The 23,631-nt window shown below is 35.5% G+C and overlaps 1 protein-coding gene across 20 annotated transcripts in view; it reads right to left on the bottom strand.

The window, feature by feature from the left end:
• FUBP1 (far upstream element binding protein 1) overlaps window positions 1–23,631 on the bottom strand; it is a 34,343-nt gene that overhangs the window by 7,208 nt on the left and 3,504 nt on the right. For 9 of the 20 annotated variants that reach the window (XR_005986522.1, XR_005986521.1, XR_005986523.1 and 6 more), the window contains exons 2-19: window positions 21,283–21,373; window positions 20,373–20,435; window positions 19,523–19,561; window positions 19,042–19,081; window positions 18,504–18,556; window positions 18,333–18,404; window positions 18,143–18,200; window positions 15,393–15,555; window positions 15,209–15,307; window positions 14,978–15,079; window positions 14,620–14,722; window positions 14,429–14,529; window positions 13,908–14,049; window positions 12,716–12,876; window positions 9,970–10,121; window positions 9,808–9,887; window positions 6,531–6,668; window positions 4,762–4,836 (exon numbers count right to left, since the gene is read on the bottom strand). Coding sequence is in view for 15 of the 20 variants with exons in the window: in XM_041746768.1 (XP_041602702.1) it covers window positions 4,762–4,836; window positions 6,531–6,668; window positions 9,808–9,887; window positions 9,970–10,121; window positions 12,716–12,876; window positions 13,908–14,049; window positions 14,429–14,529; window positions 14,620–14,722; window positions 14,978–15,079; window positions 15,209–15,307; window positions 15,393–15,555; window positions 18,143–18,200; window positions 18,333–18,404; window positions 18,504–18,556; window positions 19,042–19,081; window positions 19,523–19,561; window positions 20,373–20,435; window positions 21,283–21,373 (1,732 nt within the window). In the remaining 5 variants the exon portion in view is untranslated. Of the gene's footprint in view, window positions 1–4,761; window positions 4,837–4,857; window positions 5,528–6,530; window positions 6,669–9,807; window positions 9,888–9,969; window positions 10,122–12,715; window positions 12,877–13,907; window positions 14,050–14,428; window positions 14,530–14,619; window positions 14,723–14,977; window positions 15,080–15,208; window positions 15,308–15,392; window positions 15,556–18,142; window positions 18,201–18,332; window positions 18,405–18,503; window positions 18,557–19,041; window positions 19,082–19,522; window positions 19,562–20,372; window positions 20,436–21,282; window positions 21,374–23,631 lie in introns of those variants that run through there. The other 11 variants (XM_041746770.1, XM_041746777.1, XM_041746776.1 and 8 more) reach the window with 8 other exon arrangements.

Raw genomic sequence — 23,631 nt, 5'->3', positions numbered from 1 at the left:
GTTGGACTCTAAGAGAAACAAACACTCAGGTGTAAAACCCCTCCAACGCTCCAATGTTGAAGGTGTCCAAAGAAAAACTCAACTCATTCCTCCAACCTGGGGGACAGAGGTGATTCATTTTGCCCTGCTCAAAGTGAAGGAGGGACTCCTATCAACGTAGACTTGGCTCTCCCCTAGCCTTTTACGCCTCTCTGCCCTTTTCATAATTAGCTTGCTCCCTTTATTCTTGGTTCAAAAACTGTTTGAGGTCAGATAGTTTATACTTTAGAACATTACTTAGTATTTACATTCAGGTTTACAGTATGTAAGGTTTTACTTTCATTTCATTTCAGAGTTAAGACGTGCTCTAGAGTTCATATGTAACATTCTATTATTACACCCCAAAACCCAAACCTGATTGAACCAATTTCACTCTAAGTTATCTCTCTAAACACCGATCTTTCCCACAACCACTTACTCTCTACCACCCACCATATCAGTGCTTAACATCGTAAGGGCCGGAGATCCCTGGGTGGCGCAGCGGTTTAGCGCCTGCCTTTGGCCCAGGGCGTGATCCTGGAGACCCGGGATCGAATCCCATGTCGGGCTCCCGGTGTATGGAGCCTGCTTCTCCCTCTGCCTATGTGTCTGCCTCTCTCTCTCTCTCTCTGTGTGACTATCATAAATAAAAAACAAAACAAAACAAAAAAATCGTAAGGGCCTTTCTCAACTCCCAACTTCTCCAAAAATGCCTTCACTAGCCCTCTTTCAAAGGGCAATTGCTGGTCTCTACTCTGAAATCCTGTCTGATCTCTTTAGGATGTTTATTACAAAGTCATTCTAGCTTCAAAAGTACCTACTCTTCCATATGTGCTGCCATTCCTTATTAAGACTTAAAATTTTCTTCATTAACCCTCTATAGTCTCATCTTTATGAATTTCTTTCCTAAATTCCGTTGGTAGGGAGCCTCGGTGGCTCAGTGGTTGGGCATCTGTCTTTGGCTCAGGTCATGATCCCGGGGTCCTGGGCTGGAGTCCCACATCAGGCTCTCCACCGGGACCCTGCTTCTTCCTATGTCTCTGCCCCCTTCTCTCTGTGTCTCTCTCAAGAATCAATAAAATCCTTAAATCGATTAATTCTGTTGGTATTAATCTTAGGAAATTTTAAATTATTCCCAGAAAACTAATTTAAAAACTCCTGTTTCAGGCAGCCTGGGTGGCTTAGCAGTTTAGCACCACCTTCAGCCCAGGGTGTGATCCTGGAGACCCAGGATCGAGTCCCACATCGGGCTCCCTGCATGGAGCCTGCTTCCTCTGCCTGTGTCTCTGCCTCTCTCTCTCTGTTTCTCATGAATAAATAAATACTCCATTTCCAGAGGTTTATTTACCTATACAGAAATAACAAATTTATAGTGTTAGTATTGGGTATTTTCTGTTCTTAATGGGAAAAGCTGACATCTAGCTTCAAAAGCTGGGACAGCCTGCCTAGTTTGGTAAAGAGGGCACTGGATTGGGAATTAGGATGTCCAGAATCCTAAAAAAATCCTAGCCCTGCCTGGAAGAGTTCAAACTTGGCCTCTCCAAATAAGGGAGTTGGATTTGGAAATAAACATTTTCACCTAATATTTTTTTTACTTTCTTTTCCTTTTTAAAAATCTTGAGGGCATCTGGATGGCTCAGTCAGTTAGGCATCCAACTCTTTATTTCAGCTCTGGTTGTGATCTCAGGGTCAAGGGAATCAAGCCCTGAGCTGGGCTCCACACTTAGCAGAGTCTGCTTCTCTCCCTCTCCCCTTGCTCATGCACACTCTAAAATAAATAAACCTTAAACAGTAAAAATTTTTAAAAACTATCTCAGTCAGTAAAGCTAAAGCATGTGACTCGATCTTGGGGTGGAGTTCAAGCTTCACATTGAGTATACAGGTTACTTTAAATACATACATACACAGAAATCAATCTAGAAAACTAACTATATTAGTTTTATGCTTTAAGGTTGCTTATGCGCGGTTGTTTAAAAAGATCTTAAGTAATACACCCAGGAGAAATTAAGGTAATTAAGCAACCAATCATTTAACAAAAAAACTTTTAAAAGAAAAAATAGATTGACTATGTAGCTATCATTCAAGACCTGACAATTTAGCATTATTTAAGATTTAGATGTGACAATCACTCAACTGATCCCCTTTGCTCAATAAATTAACAGCTAATCACTGTCAAGCTACAGAAAAACTTGTAACTGGGAAGAAAAGAAAAGGTGGGGCTAAAGAGGACATTAAGTTAAACAGTGTTATTTAATTATTTCTATAATATTTTCTCCACACAGGATTCAAGGGAGTCCAGCCTACTATCTCTAAAATTAAAACTTTAGGCAACAGAGTAAAGGTAAAAAAATAAAAGAATGTCAAGGTGAAAAGTCTACCCTTAAAAATCTGAATGGTATTAAGACCTCACAGATTCCATTCAATACACCTTCTCACTTTTAGGCAAGTAAAATGTAAAAAGGCTAAATAGTAAATTTATTATTGGCCAAGGGGCAAACAAATGATAAAATATAATAAAACATAAGTCACTAATTCCTCCCCAATAATTATCTAGGTTCACAAACAGGCCTGCTTTTATTCATTTTTAATTGTAATGTAGGGCACATTTCTGGTATATTAGCCACTGTGAAACTGTAAGTCAGACTCAATGATTTTAATAGGATTTGTTTTGTTTTTTTAAGATTTTATTTATTCATGAGAAACAGAGAGAGAGAGGCAGAGACACAGGCAGAGGGAGGAGCAGGCTCCCCGTGGAAAGCAGATGTGGAACTGGATACCAGGACCCCAGGATCATGACCTAAGCTATAGGCAGAGGCTCAACCACTGAGCCACCCAGGCATCCCCACACCCAATGATTTTTAATTGCAACAATTTAATTACAAATGCTCAAATCTTTAAAATGGTGACACTATTTCATGCAAGTTAAAGTAACCATTAAGTACTGATTACTAATGCTATCACAGAAAGATCAATAGCATCCTCAGTTATAGTCTCAAAACTATCCTCATTTTATGTGACCATCCTAATTAGAGTATACTGTTTTGAGAAAAACACTTTCTTTCTTTCTTTAAACAGAAATCAAGCTGTGTAAAACATTATCACTAGGTACATGTATCTCACACAAAAAAGATTAATGTAGCTACCCTTCTGGAAATTTTTTCCTTCTGTGCAAGATGACAAAACAGCCACGGGCAAAGAAAACACTGAAATTTACATCGAGAGAATCTTAAGTAGACTATATCTTATGAGAAAATTCTACCAACTATAGATTCTATATCAGTGAAGGACGAATAAGTTTATCTTTCAGCTTTCATTTGTGCCCAGTGGCTGTGGTGTACATGTGTTAATTTTAAATGACTAATACCACTGGCTTCTAAAAAACAAGAACCATTTGTTCAGAAATACAGATGACCTTTGAACAACTCGGGGGTTATGGGCGCCAACCTGTACAGTTGGGGAGAATCCCTGGGTGGCTCAGTGGTTTAGCACCTGCCTTCAGCCCAGGGCGTGATCCTGGGGTCCCAGGATCAAGTCCTGCATCGGGCTCCCTGCATGGAGCCTGCTTCTCCCTCTGCCTATGTCTCTGCCTCTCTCTCTTTGTCTCTCATGAATAAATAAATAAAATCAAGAAAGAAAGAAAGAAAAAGAGGAAAGGAAGAGGAAAGGAAGAGAAAAGGAAGAGGAAAGGAAGAGGAAAGGAAAGGAAAGAAAAGGCCCACATATAACTGACTCCCCCAAAACTTAATAGTCGTCTGTTGACCAGAAGCCTTAGATAAGTCAATTAACATATATCTTGTGTATTTTATATAGTATTCTACAAGAAAGCTAGAGAAAAAAATACTAAAAAAAAAATCCACTTGTAAGTAGTCCCATGAAGTTCAAACCTATACTGTTGATCAAAGGTCAACTGTAGGATATCAGGTTCCAAGTGGTCCCAGGAAGACAAGTTTGGGAGACAGGTTTGGGATTTATGCCCTCTTGGAAGTTCATATTCTGGTTTTACCACTTAGTAGCTATACATGTGACCTGTTGTGGAAACAGTTTTCATTCATAACAATTTGTAGTAATGTAATTGGCAAAATACCTGATTAACAGTCGTATCCTTCATGAGAATATAACCAGAAGGGCATGGGCTCCTAGCTATTATGCCCACAATCTCAGCTTTAACACTATGGTTTGGCACGTAGTATGTACTCTACAAGTTACTGAATGGAAATGGCCTTTCTAGGTGACTTTTTCCCTTTTCATATATGCAAATGTTATTTAAGTAATTAATGTCCTATGTCACTGTAAGTTTTATTTTGCAGCAGAAAATACCACACAAAACTGAAATTTAACCTATGTCAGTGAAGCTACTAATATATAATATACACAACTATCTTTGACAAAAGCATAAGTAATATTCAATGTCATATGTGCCAATGGGGCAATTTCTAGTTTCAATTATTACACGGTTGACAAATGCATTTAGAAATAAAGAGACGTCCTTGTTATGTGACCACAAACTTAAGTGTTTGTGACAAGCCTAAAGTTCAATGATTTTTAGAATGCAATTATTCTACACTTCCAGATTTTAAAAGGTAAAAATATAAGTAAAATAAATAAATAAATAAATAAATAATCCTGGTAACAAAAACATGATACAAACATGTTTTATCACAACCTTAATCTTTCTAGTGTGATATTTCCTAAGTGCTTCGATTTCAATTTAATTAAATGTATAAAAAGAAATGTAGAACATACCCATTTTCTTGTAATACTCTTCCCAAGCCTTGGTATAATCAACCTGTCCAGCTGGAGCTGGATTCTGCTGATCTCCTTGTTCAAGAAAAACACAAAAAAATAAGATTGAAGATTTGAAAAGATGATCTTAGCCCTTTCCTTCTGTTCCTTGAGTGGAGAAATTGGGAGTGGCCTGCCATAGGGATTGAGGATGCTGTGTGGTAGTGGGATCCTTGGCTGGGGCCAAGGACATAGGACACAGGAGATATAGAGGCAGTCAACAGAGAAAATTTGTCTATATACATGGAAGAGAAGTCACATTGAGCATAAAAGTAAATTCATTGGTCAAATAAGGAAACACACTGAAGGTAACAGGTCTTTCACCATTAATAAGCATGAAAAGTGAAAAAGCTATAAAAAGAACCCTGAAGTGTTACAATGGAATTGCAGTTGATACAAGTCTTAGAAATATATACATATATAGATATTTGTGTTGTTTCATATACGTGTAGGCAGATAAACATGCAGGTAAATTTCCTAGCTGAAAAGATCCAGAAGCAATGACACCCTGGTAGAAATGAACTGGGTTTGGTTTCTTAAATACTAACATCTACTAAAAGGAATCAGGGCTACTTGGAAAAATGGCTGATTGTAGGGCTTAAGCCCAGAAACCACAAAATAAACATCTTATTGTCCAACAATGTAAGGATGTGCTTTAAGAATGACTTATCAAAAGGATACAGGAGCCATCTTGAAGGTACTCCTGATTGGCCAAAGCTAGGGCAATCTGATAATCAAAATAGCAAAGACAGTTTAAAATACAACAAACTGAATAAAACAGAAGTCCATATTGATACAAATAGGAGGAAAAGAAAACTTCCTTGCAGCACAATACCAATACATATAAAATTAATGATATAAATAGAAATTATCATGATAGCTGTAGCTCAATCTGGCATGTGTTTCCAAAAAAGCTGCTATGAGGAACAGAACAGTCACATAATCTGAGTATAATTCTCCAAAAAACATTTACTAATTTCAAAGAGAAAAATACAATTTCACGGTACAGAAACTTGGTGAACTCTAATATGACTAAGTGACTACAGTTACCATCTCCAAGGATGAAGTAGGTCAACATTACATGACCCCATGATGTAATGAATTAAGAAGAGCAGAGGACTATTTCTAAGGTACTGCCAAATCCCAAATAGAACCTCATAATCATGATCTCATCTTTGTGAGAAAAAGGTGAAGGAATTTATGTTGATTTGATTATCACCTAACAAAACAAAAGGTTTGTACTTTTTTACCAGATGGGATCCTGGATCAGAATAGAGAAGCTGATGGGACAATTGGTGAAATCTAAGTAAGGGTTCTACACTAGAACAGTAATGATGTATCAATGCTGACTTACTGTTTTAGAGAACTGAATAATGGTAATGTTTTTTTGAAGTAATACAGAAAGGTTATTATTTAAAGTTACTGGGACGTCATGTGTACAGCTTGGTTTTAAAATGGTTCTAAAAGACTACTGGTAATGGAATATGGACATGTATAACAAAATAATGGAACAAATGGGAGGTAAGGGATAAAATATTAACAGCTATGATCTCTGGGTGTTCTGTCATGTGTCTTATAACAAACTTTTATGAAAGTCTGTAATTATTTCAAAAGGAAAGTCTGCTCACTGATAAATACTGGAAATTTTAGGCATTATACATTCATGTATTTCATATATAATTCCAAACACAAGTTTCTACTTCTACATACAAAATAAATTCTTTAATTACCATAGTTACCTTGTCCATTGGTTTGGGTTGTAGTTGGTGCACCAGCAGGAGCTGCAGGTGGTGGCTGTGCTTGCTGTTGATAATAGTGAGCATAATAGGCAGCCCAAGCTGCTGAATTTGGATCCGTTCCTGCCTTAGCTAGAATAAACACAAGTTCAAGGTTTGCATCTGAAGTCTGTAACTTCTCTCACACAAACATCCTTTGGTAAATAAACAGACCCCAAAATTAACTGGACGTCAAAAATAAATGGTAAATGAGAAGTTTTCGATTCTATATTAAATAAACAGACCCCAAAATTAACTGGACCTCAGAAAATAAATGGTATATGAGAAGTTTTCGATTCTATTATTTTAATTGTCATCATTAGCTTTAAATGAAGAAAAGTGAGGTGCAGAGATTAAATGATGTTCCTCGAAAACTAGCTGAGTGGCAGAATTAGGATAGGAATAAAGATATTCTGTCTCCAAATCCAATGCTTTGCTTCAAACCATTCTGTCCCTTGGGTTTTTTCCTAAACTGGTTTTCCCTCAAGCACAGCAGTTCTACCATGGTAGATGACTAAAGAAAAGGACTTCTAGAAACTAACCTGTACAAGAAATAATTGTTTCACAGCTATGAATTCTATCCTGTCATTTTCAATGTAGAGACAACATAAAAAAAATCTTAAATCATATTTCATCTCCTATTTCAGAGTAATTATCCTAGAACATATACTTGATGTCAGTCACTGCCCTACTTGAAATTCTTCACTTATTCTAGAGAGTCTTCAGGGCTATCAAAGCTTTTAAGTGCAACATCATCACCCAGTATCTTTAATGATCTGAACCCCCTGGCTTATCTTTTCCATTCTAGCCATATCTTCCCTCATTTGTCAGTATTTTTCCAACACTCAAGTTCTGGTCACAGTAAATTGCTCACACTTTTCAGAAGTTAACGAACATGTTCATTATCTGGCTGTACGCCATGTTATGCTTCCTTTGCACTTGCACCCTCATTTTAAACTTCATAAAAATCAAGTCATGCAGTAAGCGCAGTAAGTGTTTGAGACCTCTCCATCAGAAACAAATCCTCTTGATTCTGGTCCCTTATACCAACAATATCATACGACACTATAGACATCTTTATTACTTTGTTATTACCAAGAAAAATGCAATTTCCTTAGCCAAAGTCTATATCTATATGAAATCTGTTTAGCCTTTATCCCAAATGGGCAGCAAGTCTCAATGCTGAATTTGATAGAATTCAATAGAATTTGAGAAAAATGGAGCAAGATTTGTAGAGGGATACAATTTTTAAGGTAATAAAATTTTAAGGCATTATCCACCCTCCGAACCTTCAAGTAATAAATGTATTGCTTTTCTAAATAAGTTAGATGTTTATGTCTTAATTGGGTCACTACGTGTATACTAATACAAATATTCTACTTGACATCATCATATAAAACATTTTAGAAAATGATACTTGTACTCCTGAATGTGTAGAAGGTATAACAGAACCAGTCTCATAGTTACATATAACTAATACGTAAAGAATTTACTAATTATTCATTCAAAATAATTATCTTTAATTTATCATTTTATAGGTTAGAAAAATAAATATAGAAGGGTTAAAAAACTTGCTTACTATCCCACAATTACAAAAGTTGTAGGACTAGGACACAGCTGGGTCTGTTTCACTCTGAAATAGAAGTTCTTGATTACTGCATAAATCCTTAACAGCCCATTAAGTTTTTATAGAAATAGATTTTAGTTCAGAGAATATGGACTTTGTCAACATGGGGCCACATTTAAATATCAGAATGCTAATAGAATTCACTAAAAATTTCATCTATATTATTGTTTTTTTACCTAATGTTAAATCTAAAATATAAATAATATCTAATCCGAACTATCTTTTAGCTAAATGTGTTGCTTCTTTTCCAAAAGCAATGGTGCAAGCCGTATTCATCAACCAATTCTTGTACATGGTGATTTCATTACTACTCCTAGCGGGAAAACGAGACTGATAGACCACTTCTGATTCCCAACATTTTTCTTAATCATGTTACTGATCCAAACAGTGCTCAGAAGGTGCAATCCTACAGATCCAAGTTTCCCAATATAGATTCACCCCTTAACTTGCTCAAACTCTTTAATCTCTTAAATCAAGTGATTTTTCTGCCTAATCATACCATCCCAATTAGCTTATAAAAGATAATAAATCTTTCCATTCTTAAGAGATGGATGTTCAAACTATTATACACTAAATATTTAACCCTTTCAGTCCATTACAGCATTGCTAACACTAAAGAGTGCACGTTTTTGCTATAAAACAAACTAATCTTTGCATGCCCACATCCTAGCATACTCAAGTTATTTCTTGAATGAGTGCAAGTTGTGGCTTTTTGGTTACAGTCATATTGTATCATCCTATTCCAAAGAGTACACTTCCTATCAGATTAAAGTATGTTGTAATATAGGGCCACATTTAAATAACAACGTTTAATCAAATTCACTAAAACAATTTCATTTAAATCAATTACTTAGGTTCTTTTAAGAAATAAATACACTAGTGTGGAAAGGAATCCATAATTCAGTACCTTCCTTGAAACTACTCCAGTGAAAGAGGCCTAAAAGATAGGTAGTAGGTGAGAAAGAAGGATCATAAATAAATGTTAATTGGTTTCAATGAATGCCCCTTTGACCATTATGGAAAAAAAACTAGAGGATGGGAGATGTAGTAACAGAATAAAATGTATATATAAGATCCAGATCTGAACAGAGAAAACAAACTAAATGTATTTTTGTATTCTAACATGCAGACATTAAACACGGTCCTGATTTTTACTAATATGTGAAGTTACCATATCAGGAATATGGAAACAGCTTATCTTATTTGAGAACTTGGAAGTTTAATACTCGAGCATTAAACACTCCATTAGACTCACATAATTCTATAAATAAACATACACTATTCTTTCATGAATAACATCATAACAAAATACATTATACATTTGATGGCACTGATACTTAAAACTAAGACATCGTACTACTTCTTACAGCTTTTGGCTTTTAGCACTCTGCTCTTTATCACTTTGAAAGGACAGAAAGCCAAATAGGAGTAGAAAACAGTTCCATGAAAACAGACCACACATTCACACCAGTCTTATACACTGTGGTAAAACCAGAAACTAAAGACTCCTGCTGAAAGAGTAAAACAAGTGCAGAAAAAGCCACACAAGGTAGAAATGACACAAAAGATTTAAGGCTGTCAACAGGAATGACAAATGTCTTTTACCTGGATCAGGAGGGGCCTGTTGCTGCCAGTGTGGATATGCATTTCCCCACCCCTGGGGAGCATAAGGGGCCGGAGGACCACTGAAAAGATAAAAATAAAAATACAATTTACCAAAAGCTAGAATTTTTTTTGGAAAACCCCAGAACCAAATTCAATACTTACTGAGGAGCAGGGCCAGGTGGTCCTGGATTGTAAGGTGCAGGGTTGTATGGTCCCATTGGAGTTCCAGGCCCTGGAGGCCCAGGAGGCCCATGGGGGCCTGGGACACCATGGGGCCCATGGGGTACAGGTGGCCCTAAAGGATTTACTGGGCCCTATAAAAAAGCAGAAAGATGTAAAAAAAAAAAAAAAAAAAAATCAGAAAAATGGTAATAGCTGAACAGTTCAAAGGCCAAACCTTTGAACCTTCCTTAAGTAACATACTTTAGATTTTCCTTCATTTCCTCATTCATGTTGCTTAATTCTACCATATTAATGATATAGTAAGTTCATTAAAATCAACAGCATCAACGAAGAATTGAGATATCTCATTTACCTTCCATTCTATTCCTTTCAGACAATTCCCTTTTCCACTCTTTCCCATTCCTTTTTAGAATTCTTACTTTTACTACTTCTTTATCATCTTAATCACGGAAGCATATCAAATATCATATTGTCTCTAGCTTTTCTTTTTCTGCATCCATCCTACATCTATTTTCCTATCAGAAAACCACCTTGACGATATATTCTCCATATTACTTAAGAGCTTACTTATATCATGAATTGTCTGTCTACTGGGTACTTTACCAAAAAAGTAACCATTAGTTCTCACTCAAAAAACTAAACTCCTCTTCACAACCTTTGTGTCACCAAACCCCACACTTATATCAATAATTAATAATGCTTAGTTGATTTTCCTTTTAATAATCCAACTTGTAACGACCAATAGACCAGGTTTAACTCTCCTAAACACAGCTTTTGTGCAGTTAGTGCGAATCACGTGACATTCTAGAGAAATTACTTAAATGACATCTAGTTATTTTCTCACTATAAAGAAGCCAAAAAAAAAATAAATAAAGAAGCCAAATGTCATGATTTTAAAGTCCTTTTTATTATTTATCTCTGTAAGTTTCTAACTTGTCATTATCCGTCACTTTCCACTATCCATAACCAGTCCTTCCAGAAAGTAAAAAAAAAAGGATTACTGAAAAAATACCAACATTTTTATAGGGCTATGTGCCAGATACTCTTTTAAGTGACACACACACTTTGTTTAATCCCAGCAACGCAGTAAAGTAGCTACTTTTACCCTCAATTAAAGAGAAAGAAATGGGAGGCAAACCAGAATATAAATAGCTCACTCCAAGGTCACAAAGTCAGTAAATGACTCAAGACTATTCTGAACCCTAACAATGGGACTCCAGGATCCATGCTCATAACCACCATACTAAACTGATTCTCGGGACGTTTGGGTGGCTCAGCAGATGAGCATCTACCTGCCTTTGGTTCAGGGTGTGATCCTGGAGTCCTGGGATCAAGTCCCACATTGGGCTCCCTGCATGGAACCTGCTTCTTTCCTCTGCCTGTGTCTCTCAAAAATAAATAAATTAAATCTTAAAAAAACAAAAACCTGATTCTCTACAATAACCTTATCTTGTTTGCCCATCAATCCAGAAGAATCTTTGATCCATTCATGCTAAGGATAGTAAAATCCAAAACCAAGATGTATTCATTGTACTAGCATCAATCTCTGCAATTACTGAGTCCACAATTATTTACTTCAAGTTTTTGAACACTTATTGTCCACACCACAGAACTTACAAAGTTTGTATATATTCTTATGATAATACTTTATTTTTTAAAAGTAATCTCTACATCCAATGTGGAGCTGGAACTCCAACCTCATAGCACTAGTTGCATGCTCTACTGACTGAACCAGCCAGGAACCCCTATGAGACCTTAAGTAACTTTTATACACCTATTTGTCTTTCCTCATAGACAGAAACAGTTGTCAAACTTCTTTTGTCTCCCATCCACAGCATGGCAAACATCGAGGAGAATTTTCCTAAGAAATTCTAATTAGTAGTAGTTATTTAAGAAGCTCCCTTACAGTCTATAGTAAAAGAACACAGTAAAGCACGGGTTCCTCATTTACAAGAAAGCACAATCAGGACTCTACATTTTTTGTACTACTACCAGGAAAGTCTTCTAAAAGGAAAAATTTCCAAATTTGGCCATGAATCAGAATCACCTGAAACATCCTTCTAAAATTAGATGCTGGGCCCTGTTCCAGGCATTCTGAATCAGAACTGTGTGTTATGTGTAAAGTGGAAAGCATTCTAAGTAGTGTACATTTTAAAACTCCCAAAATGATTGTCAGTATTAAGAGTTGGATTTGTAAATTTCTACTCTACAACAGGAGGATGCATATTATTCATATTTACCTCACTAGGGTTGAGTACAGTAAGCCCTTATTAAGTACTGAATTCCAGTTAACTACTTCCTTCAAGTATGTTTTATAACCCTCCATCAACCTGAACGTCGTTATCTTCAAGTAATGCTATTCATTTCTTACTTACCTACACCCAAATACAAGGTCTGAACACTTATAAATGTTTATTTAATTGGGTTATTTTTCATTGCTGGAATATCTTTTCTGTATTATACGTATCCATTATGTGATGGATCTATAATCTTAGACTAGAAATTGATTTTTTCTGTATAACAATTATAGGAACATGTAAATTAGTATCTTATTTAACTAAGAGGATCTATGTATAAATTAAGGTTAGTTATCTATTTATCTAATTTTTTAAGCATGCTCTTTGCTTAATGTGGACCTTGAAATCACAAGTAGAGATCGAGTCACATGCTCTACTAACTGACCCAGTCATTCACCCCTATAAATTCAAGTTTAAAGCATACTCACACCAATCTTTTCTTCTATAAGTTGCCGCGCATAGTCTATTTGCTGTGGAGTGCCACGAATTGTAAATAATTTCATATTAGGATCTGCATTAGGTGGAGGATTTCTCTGAAGTTCTATTCTTGCACCAGACTGTTGGCTTATGCTTTTTATGGTTTCACCTCCTAAAATCAAAATCAAAACATAGTAATTTCTCTAAAGATTTAAAGAATACAGGGGATCCCTGGGTGGCTCAGCGGTTTAGTGCCTGCCTTTGGCCCAGGGTGCGATCCAGGAGTCCCGGGATCGAGTCCCACGTCAGGCTCCTGGCATGGAGCCTGCTTCTCCCTCCTCCTGTGTCTCTGCCCCCCACCCCATCGTAAATAAATAAATAAACCTTAAAAAAAAAAAAAGATTTAAAGAATAGAAAAGGAATATTCAAAAGAAAATGGTCACGATTAAAGGGCCACTACAAAGTTTTGAGGAATATTCCACCTGCCAATATTCTTTTACGATTTTCCATTTATTCTACACTTAAATTATATAAGCATTTCATGATTCTCCTAAAATACATTCAAGCTTTAAGACATCAATTAGTGTGTCTGTACCCAACGTTAAAATGAATTATAACAAAAAAGTAACTTATCAAAACATTTGATTCAAATAAATTGCTTTTCAAGTAATATAAACCAACTTATTAAAAAAATTCTGAATTTTAAGAGGATGTGAATCAAGAAAAAACAAACATCCAAACTACTTTTTGGGTCAAACAAAAGTTTCTCACACTAATAATTAAGCTGTTTGTCCCCCTCTAGAGGCCAATGGGATTCAAATCTAATTTTTATTTATATATAAGGTCTTTCATTTATGGTTTTGTTATAAATCATCATAAGAGGGGATCCCTGGGTGGCGCAGCGGTTTGGCGCCTGCCTTTGGCCCAGGGCGCAATCCTGGAGACCCAGGATCGAATCCCACGTCAGGCTCTCGGTGCATGGAGCCTGCTTCTCCCTCTGCCTGTGTCTCTGCCTCTCTCTCTCTGTATGACTATCATAAATAAATTTAAAAAAATTAAAAAAATAAATAAATCATCATAAGATACCAAAGAAAAATCATTGCTACTGGTTCATAATACAACAGAAATAGCTTCCAGAAAAATTAGGTCATGTGTTAATTTTTTACCCATACATTAAAACATTAAGAGTTTAAAATACATTGCCTTTTCCAATTATTAGTCCAGTTTTCCCAGTTGGTACAATGAAATTAAATTCCTGCAGTCCACCAGGTGGTCCCATGTTCCAGTTGCCTTGACCTCTACCTCTTCCTCGACCGCCAGGTCCAGGTCCACCAGGATTACCAGCCTAAAGAAGGGAAAGACAAGAAGAAAAGAAAGAAAATCAGTATGGAAGTATACTCTTCTTTCCATAATAAGGTCATTAAATGTCTATTTTCCTCAACTTTCACTTTTTCAAACCAGAAATTTAAAGAGGCTAGAGGACTTGGCCCAAATAATCACCAAGCAATACCCACCATTTGTTCTTTTTATACTGGGATTAAGACAGTGCACTTATGTAGCTGCCTTCCTGCTCCAAGATGTCTAACTCTAAACAACTTAAACTTTTTAGCTATTATCAAAGTACTGTCAGATTCTGTTATAAAACTAAAGAGGTGGGGCACTTTCAGACTTGAAGGAAAATATTTTTTAAATGAAAACAATGAAAATATTAACATCTGTCAAACCTGAACACTTCGGAGAAGGTCTGTGATAATTTCTGCAGCATGTTGACATCGGTCTGGAGGTCCTGTTATTTGTGCTATTCTATCAGGTGTTGTTCCATCATCTTCAAAACAAACAAACAAATTGGAATTAGCACCAATTATGTCAAAAAAATAATTGCTACCAACACATAATTAAATATGTATGTACTCACCTGGCTTAAACTGAATTCGAACACCAGCATCATTTTGTATTTTTTTAATCATTTCTCCATTTCTTCCTATTACAATGCCAACAGCAAATCTTGGAATAGGGACCTTACACAAAGAAGACTAAGTATTAAACCATTTCCTGAAAGTTAATCTATCTCAAGTCACAGAAGTGTATACAGCACTGTGCTTGCATCAAATAGGGTACAAGATATATATTCTGTACTCTAAGGCGTAAGTTGTGGGGGTGTTCTGAGGGACAGGGAATACAATGTTAGAAAAGGCTATGTAACACAGAACAATAAAAACACACATATTTATGAATTAGTATACAACCATTTCTGAACGGGTATTTTTACTTACATCTATCCCTTCATTTCCTCCTATTCTTGACCCATACTCATTTCGAACTTCTCGGAAGCCACCTTGATCACGAATTAACTCTAACACCATTTCCTTGGCTTGCTGAAGTACAAACAAAAAAACAAAACAAAAACCTTCCAATTTAGAAAGCATGTCTCAAAACATTATATGTGCATGTTTTGCCCATTCTGCCCCCAAATCCTTCTATGTAAAATATAAACTTAAGTCTACCTGAACTTTGTATGGGTCTCCTGTAATCCTAAGAGGTTTGTCAGCACCAGTGTTCTGAGGCCCATCTTGAATCATAACCATTTTAACTCCAGCCCGCTCCTATTAATCACAAAAATCAAATTTATTAACTGAAGGGGAGTGGAAGGAAACTGGCTTCAAAACAGGTGAAAAGACAGAGCAATACCTGAAGTTGTTTAATAGTTTCTCCTCCCTTTCCAATAACTAATCCTGCCTTGCTAGCTGGAATCATGATTTCTTGAACTGCATTTCCCGGTCCATCACCATGGTGGAAGCCTGGAGCTGGTCTTCCTTTTTCAACAATCTGGTCCAGTAACCGTTTTGCTGATCTGTCAACACATTAGGAGTCAAACAGTAAGTTACAGCATATCCAAATAGAGAATACAAAACAATAAAATCAGATTACTTCTCCCATCCCAATTCAGGTTTAGGGGGAATAAAACTAATTTAACAATTTTAATTAAGAGAAAATGCCATCAGACAGAAAGAATTAAACTATGCAATAAATTTTCTAGATAAAATTTTCAGTATTTTTGAGTATAGCACATTTTTCTTAAAAAAAAAAAAAAGATTTATTAGAGAGAGAGTGTGTGTGCACGTGTATATGGGGGGGGGAGGCAGAGGAAGAAGGAGTCTTTTATTAAGATTTTATTTATTTATTTGAAAGAGAGTGAGAGCATGAGTGGAGTGAGGGGTAGACAGAGCAGCAGACTACCCAAGAGCTGGGAGCCTAACGTGAGACTCGACCCCCAGACTTCAGGATTATAACTTGAGCCGCAGGTTGATGCTTAACGGACTGAGCCATCAAGCCCCCCCCTCCCCTTTTAAGAGTTACATATTTTAGAGAGAGAACGTGCAAGAGGGTGGGCCAGTGGGAGGAAGAATCCTGAACCAGACTCCCTGCTAAGTGTGGAGCCTAATGCAAGGGCTCAATCTTACCATTCCAGTGATCATGACCTGAGCTGAAATCAAGAGTTGTATGCTCAAAAAAAAAAAAAAAAAAAAAAAAAAAAAGAAAAAAGAAAAGAAAAAAGAGTTGTATGCTCAACTGACTGTGCTACATGGGTGACCCAAGTAGCACTCTACTTCTAAAGTTACTTCAGAATTAAGATATTTTGCCAATAATTGATGAATTCCCAATTTTAAAACATCACTTCAGTCACTTGCACATTAAAATTAATTAATTCAAAAATACTTATGACATGTCAACCACATACCAAGTAGTTATTCTAGATAATACAGTTGTAACACTGAACAAAACAGACATGTTTCCTGCTGGTACAGCTTACTTTGATTAAATAACTAAAAACAGCATATTTGGTTAATTGCTATATGGACAAAATCAAAAGTATAAGGGGGACAGAATGTGTGTGGATAAAGGTATGCTACTTTATGCAAAGCACACATACAAGACACTTACTGATAAGGAGACCACATTTGAACTAAGATGTAACGGAAGAGGGGGAGTAACTATGAAAATATGAGTGAAAATATCAGAGAAAATGTTCCAGAGAGAAGAAAAAGACATTGCAAAGGACTCAAGTGAGAAGTATACTTGGTGTGCTGAAAGAACAAAAACTAAATGGGGCTCAGAGTGTGTTCAGAGAGGAGTGGGAAAAAAACAAAACAAAACAAAAAAACAAACAAACAAAAAAAACAAAAAAACAAGTGAGAAAGGTGGCAGGTGAGTTAGGCTATGCCTTTTACTCTAAGTGGTGAAGCATTAGAAGATGTGAGCAAAGTAATAATATGAAATGATTCACATTTTAAAAAGATCACTATGGCTACAGTATTTTAAGAATAGACTACCACTGACAAGACTAAGAAGAATGGAAACACGTTGAAATATAGACAAACTGTGTCACAGACAAAGTGGCAGTATAGAAGGTAGTAGGAAGAGGCTGGATTCCAAATAAAGTATGAAGAAAAATGACCAAAGAGTTGCCTATGAATAAACGAGGAATAAAAAAATAAAAGTATTTCTAAAAAAGTTTTATTTCAGAGAGAAGAGAGCACCCATGCACAGGGGTGGGGGGAATGGCAGAAGGAGGGATAGTCTCAAGCTGACTCTGCTCCGAGTACGGAGCCCTATCTCATGACCCTGAGCCAAGAGTTGAATGCTTAACCGATTGCACCATCCAGGTGCCCCAAGAAAAAGAAGTGTTGACATACACTGAGATGAGTAAAAGACAAAGCAGGCTGAGAATGGGGTGGAAAACAATTATTGACAATCTAAAGTTTGAGATGTCTAGTAGACATTCAAGTGGAGATACTAAGTGAGCAGCTTGATAGGAGTCTAGAATTTAGAAAAAGGAGGAAGATAAAATTCAGGACTATATAAAACTTACGATATATAAAACTATATACTAAATAAAGTTTAATATAGTAAATGAAGTCATCTAAGGAGTACACGGAGACAATATTGTAAAAGGATTGAATTTCATAGCACTTTCATTCTGAAAGATCAGGAAGATAAAGCAGGACACCAAGACTGACCGAGAAAGAGTAGCCAGGGAGGTGGGTATCTCTAGGAAAGCCATTCACACTGTGTCAAACAATGCTGATGAGTGGAATGAAGCAAAGGCCATTGTGAACTTGGAAAGAGCAATTTCAGTGGAATGATGGGAATAAAAGATTCATATAAATTCAAGACAAAATGAAAACAGGCAAATGATATTACAAACGGTCACCTCTTTTAAGGAGTTTTCTTATGTAAGGAGGCAAAGAAAAAGCAATGTGAGGTTCAAGGACAGTTTTTGTCAAGATGGAAGGATTTTCAAACATGTTTATATGTTGTTAGAAATGATCTAAAAAATGGGAAAATTAGTAGTGCAGGAGAAAATCAGTTCAACTGTAAGGGCAATGTCCTTCAAGAGGTAAGAGGGGCTGGCTTCAGGCATATGATTTCATACTTACTGGACAGATTCAGGTGTTCCAGTTAACATACAAGACCTTTCTGGAAGGCCACCACTATCTGCAATTAAAAACACAAAAAACAAAAAAAATCTTAGGTCAAGAGAAGACTGACAACATTATTTTCACTAGCGACTTAAAAAATTATGCTAGTTTTCTAGTCACTTTGAAAACAGCAAGAGAATAACATTACCAGGAGCTATCTGTATTTTGCATCCAGATTCCTGTTGTATGCGTGAGATCTGTTCACCACCTCTGCCAATTACTAGTTAAAAAAAGGAAAAAAAAGAAAAAAATTATTTGCTAAAAGACTATAAAGTATGTTTTGATTGTTTTCAAAAACTTTAGAAAGTAGATGACTTACTAAATCCAACCATTCCATCTGGAACTTTGTATTCTTCTGTCATTACAGACCTGCTAACAAATAACAAAAACTAACATTTTCCTTCAAATACAGAGAATTTGTTTACATATAACAGGTAATCTGATAGATATTGAAGTCTAATGGCTTAAACCAGATTTTCAGGCACATATTCGTAGTCAAAATATACCTTGAGTAGTTCAAGTCAAAATCTGAATTAAGGGGACACATATCAAATGAGGAGGGTATGGTAGATGAACAGTCTGAAGAAATGAGCTACAGAGGGTTTGGGGTGGAGTTAAGGAACTGTTTTCTTAATTATTTTCATTCACTTTAATTCTTCTAATATGTAGCTAATTCTACTCATCCTCCCAAATTACAAATGTATCTCCAAAGGAAGTGGAGGGAAATAAATATACCGAAAAAAAAAAAACAAACAAAAAACTGAAGACACATATTCACTATACACCAACTTGGTTGTATTTTTAGGGACAGTTCAACTAAAACATGCAAATACTCTTTAAAAAGCATTTCACTATACCTTTGTTGCTGGTGCATCGGTGGTAACTGTGTTCCAAAAGCTACCAAAAAATCAAAAATTAAAATTAAAGTTCACACATATTTAACAATCAATCATATCAAGCAATACTAAAATTTTTCCTGAACACACAGACACCACCTTTGAGAGTAAAATTTTATGCAGAATACTTAAATCAACATTGACAGTGGGCAAGAAAGTCAGTGAAATGGCAGGTATCATTAGCAATGAAACAAAGAAATTGTGCTTTCTTTGCAAGCTTAGGTTAAAATTTGGAATTATAAAATAAATTGGATATAAAAATAATTTAGTAAACAAACCTTATTAATATGTACCTGGCCATAAATGAAGTGGGAGATTATGAAGACATTCTAAAATACTCATGGCTTTCAAATAACTCCAAAGACACCCAACAAAAACCAGGAACAAAACTCTAATACTAAAATTCGGTTACTTTAGCTTTTAACTCATTTGAAATACTTACAGTCATTCTGAGGAGCAACTTTCTTAGCATCTGGTTGATCTGCAAAATTAAGAGCCTTTTAACTTTTTGCCAATAAGTACAAATAAAAGACTTAGCTAACCCGTGCCCAAGCAAGAATCAGTGTAAACACTTAATCAAAATAGCTGAGGATAACTTTATTATTTGAACCAAAAGTGCCAAAACTTATCCCAAACTCTTAGTAATCAATAGAAACATTACATTTCTTTCATTCTTTTCATGTTTAAAAGATGCACAGACATTTTTAAAAATTATTTTTGACTGTATCAAATCACTGACCTTTAAGTATGTTAAGCACTTTAGAATGATACAAGACAAAGTATTTAGGTCCATTACTAGCAAAATATCACATGCTAAAGGCTAATGATGCTTCCCACTGTAGAAACTGAAGACTGGAAGAAAAACAGAACCTATCAAAATGTGAAAATTTGACATATCAAAAGTTGAGTGTATCTGACAGTGACCACAAGGCTATGCAAAATAAATAAATAAAAAAATCACATTACAAGGCAATCTCAATCTAAACTATTCTATTGTTCCTAACCAAGCATTTCACAGCATACACTTCAGCAGAAAAACTCAAAGCAACTACATGACTACCTTCATCTACATCCTTTACACAGATGAATACAATGCATACCTTAGAATAGACAACCTACATCTGAAAGTACTACATTTTCCTCCCCCCTTCAAACTTAAATGATTAAACATCAGAATGTTGTGCAGCAAAAATTCAGACACATAATCCAAGAAATATTTGTGTCCATTTAAGAATCCACTGGTTTATTTCACGTTTACATACTAAACACAGGTAATAAATAAAAATTCCTGCCTTTAAAAGGAGAGGGCATTCCCTCCCAGTGTGTTGTACTGCTCGGACTTGTCCAAGAGCCATCTACACATAAAATAAAAAGAATACATTACATACAACATCTGAAGCATCATTAGCTCATTTTTTTGTATATTAAAACCTCACTATTAATGTGAAAGACACTTAAATAAAAGGAAACCAAGTACACCTGGTCAAAAGCTACAAATACATTCTATAGGCTCATTCAGAATCCTCCTTAAAAAAATATTAAATAAATAATAGGTCAAAAAAAAGTATCAAAGTTCATACATCAAATCTAAAACAAAAAAATACTTGCAGACTTCTAAGTTCAGAAGCTTCAACAATTACGTTTTTTTTTTAAATACAAAGCACTGTAAATCTGTTTTAAGCCACATTTTGAGTTAAACCTGAAACACAAAACAAGGTACTAAAACAAAAAAAGTAACATAAAAAAGGTATAACCTACAACACACTAGAGTAGCAAACTATAGCAACATCAACCTTTAAAGTGAAATCTGAAAATAGCAAAAACAATGAAAACATAGTATATAAAGATTAATTCATGTATGATGAGAAAAACCAGTGAAATGTCTTCTGAACATTTTATAATTTTGTTCTTTTCAGTATATTAACAAGATGTCTGTGCAAACTGTCAATCTGGCACAATCCTAAAAGAGACAAAATGTTGTCTAAGGCAAAACTGGCTGATTGACTCAAAATTTTACCTACCTTGTCTAAGGTCTTTTTTTCCCCCCTTTCCTTCTGAGGCCAATATAAACCTTACAATTTTAGAAACCTTATTATAAAAGTAATGAATGCTTCAATAAAAGAACATTTGAAAAATACTGAAAAATCACCTTCACCTAAACCTGTGTATAAAACAATTAAAATACTTATGACTATAACTTACCTCCGTCTTCCAAAGGTCTTTTTTGTCCCCCATAACCATAGTCATTTGAATTCAGTGATGTACCAGCATCACCTCCAATTTTTGCTGCAATCTTAAAAAACAAAGGGACACCATCATTAACGATAAAATCGTAACTGCTATACACTATTCAGTGTTAAATTTCCTCATACATATATATACTAAACATACGTATACTAGAAATAGAATTTGAAAGAAAAACAAAAATTGCAGATAAATGTTATTACTACCATGAATACCATTAATAACTTCAAAGAGTTAAAATAATCATTTGGAATTAAGCTTCTGATTTCTAAGAACAAATAAAGTAGTCAATCAGGAATCTTCAGAATCAACTGACCAAATAAATAGCTTTGAGGAAAATCTGGGTCCTAATTCTATCTTTACCATGGCTCTCTCCCATCACTCTTCAAAAAACTGTGTGGTAGGCAAAGAGAATGCAAACACCCTATGAGATTCTAAGGCTGTGTTTTCTAATAAGGTGGATGCTAGCCACACATGGTTACCGAGTACTTAAAAACTGGCCAGTCCGAATTGAAATGTATGTATTAGGATACTGAAAACTTGAATCAAACATAATGAATGGAAAGCATCTCAGTTTTTTTCCACATTGCACACAAGTCAAAATGGTAATATTTTGGGTATGTTGCATTAAATAAGATATGGGACTTGCATTATATTTCTATCAGACAATCCTGTGCTATGGAAACATGGGAGGGTGGTGGGGGGAAAAGCCTGGGAAGCTATATCTCTAAGAAAAGTCTCAGCTACAAAACCATAAATCATATCATGGTTAAAGACTTTTTAGAGTAGGGCAAATAATCACTTGCACTTAACTAAACAACATTACGTAAAAAATAGTAGCCTCAAGTCACAAGATAGGACACAACCAGTGGACATTTTCTCCACTTTTCTATGAAAGGAGAAATGAACTAATATTGCTGAGTGCCAGCAACAGACTAAACTTCATACTATATATTTTACACTCATTTTGTCACTGAATCATCACAACAATCCTAATAAGACAGAGATCCATTTTACAATAGAAAAAAATCTCAAGAGGTAACTTAACATGGGTTACATAGTAAGTCAGTGATGATGTCCCAATTTCTACATAGCTCAATGCTAATTACTACAAGGGAGTAGTCACCGAAGGTGAGTGATAGGTTCATTAGTGTTCATTATTCTGTTAATTTTATATCTGAAATTTTCCATGGTAAAAAATTACACACAAAAATCAAACTTCTGGTGCCTAGAATTCCCCTAAAGGGATCCTGATATGGAACTAAACCAACTGCTCCATGCTTCATTATAATTACAAAACTGGAGAGGATAAGTATTTTCAACAACTCAAGACTTAAAAACCACTTACGAATCTATCACTTTTTTTTTTTTACGAATCTATCACTTAAAATTGAATACACACACACACACACACACACACACACATATATATATCAGTTCCCATATGCCAACTGTACTTCTTATGGTTTCTAGATTTCTCTCTTTCTTACAAAGCATATCAGGAGCAAATATTAAAATGCTTGATTTAAAAAAGGCTTTGGGGGTGGCACCTGATTGTCTCAGAAGAGCATGCAACTCTTGACCTCAGGGTCATGAGTTCGAGCCCCAAGTTGGGTGTAGAGATTACTTAAAAAAAGAAAAAACTTAAAAAAGCTTTAGTCAATCTAACCTCCCGTAATCATCCTTTCACTTTCTCAAAAGCCTGTTTTGTGTCTGAGTATCTAACTAAAATCTTATTTTCTGAAAGGTTTCTTCATCAAAGCTGAAAACAACTGCTTTTCCACCCTTAAGTTTTAAAAGGCCTAACATTTGGATTGTTCCTTAGAACTTAAATACGCTGCCTAGCGTTGATTTTAGAAAGAATTTTAGGCCAGAGAAGATAGTAACTATGATGACTGGAAAATGGTTTAAGCTGTGAATACCTTCTGGTTGGCTTTTACAAATGCTGCAGGAGTTTGCAGAGCAGCACTCCTTGAACTCCAAGGAACTTCTGCATTAGAGAAAGGATACTTATTTATACCTCCCTATTATTCACTGAATAGTTCTAGAACTATTCAAATGAAAATGAAATGTTGATACTTTGTTCACTCAGAAGAATTAACACCATTTCAAAAATTCAGAAACAATACAAAAACATTAGAGAAGAGCTCTTAATAAAAACATTAACCATTTTTATAACAATATTGTCCTCTCCTACAATAGAGAAATTAAAAAAAATCACAATCAAGCTTTGCTATCCTGTCACAAAATGTAAAAACAGGCACCTGGGTTGCTCAGTCCATTAAGCGTCTGCTTTCAACTCAGGTC

The sequence above is a fragment of the Vulpes lagopus genome, chromosome 3 (assembly GCF_018345385.1).
Source record: "Vulpes lagopus strain Blue_001 chromosome 3, ASM1834538v1, whole genome shotgun sequence".
NCBI classification, from domain to species: Eukaryota; Metazoa; Chordata; class Mammalia; order Carnivora; family Canidae; genus Vulpes; species Vulpes lagopus.
This window is presented reverse-complemented; position numbering and strand designations above follow the sequence as displayed.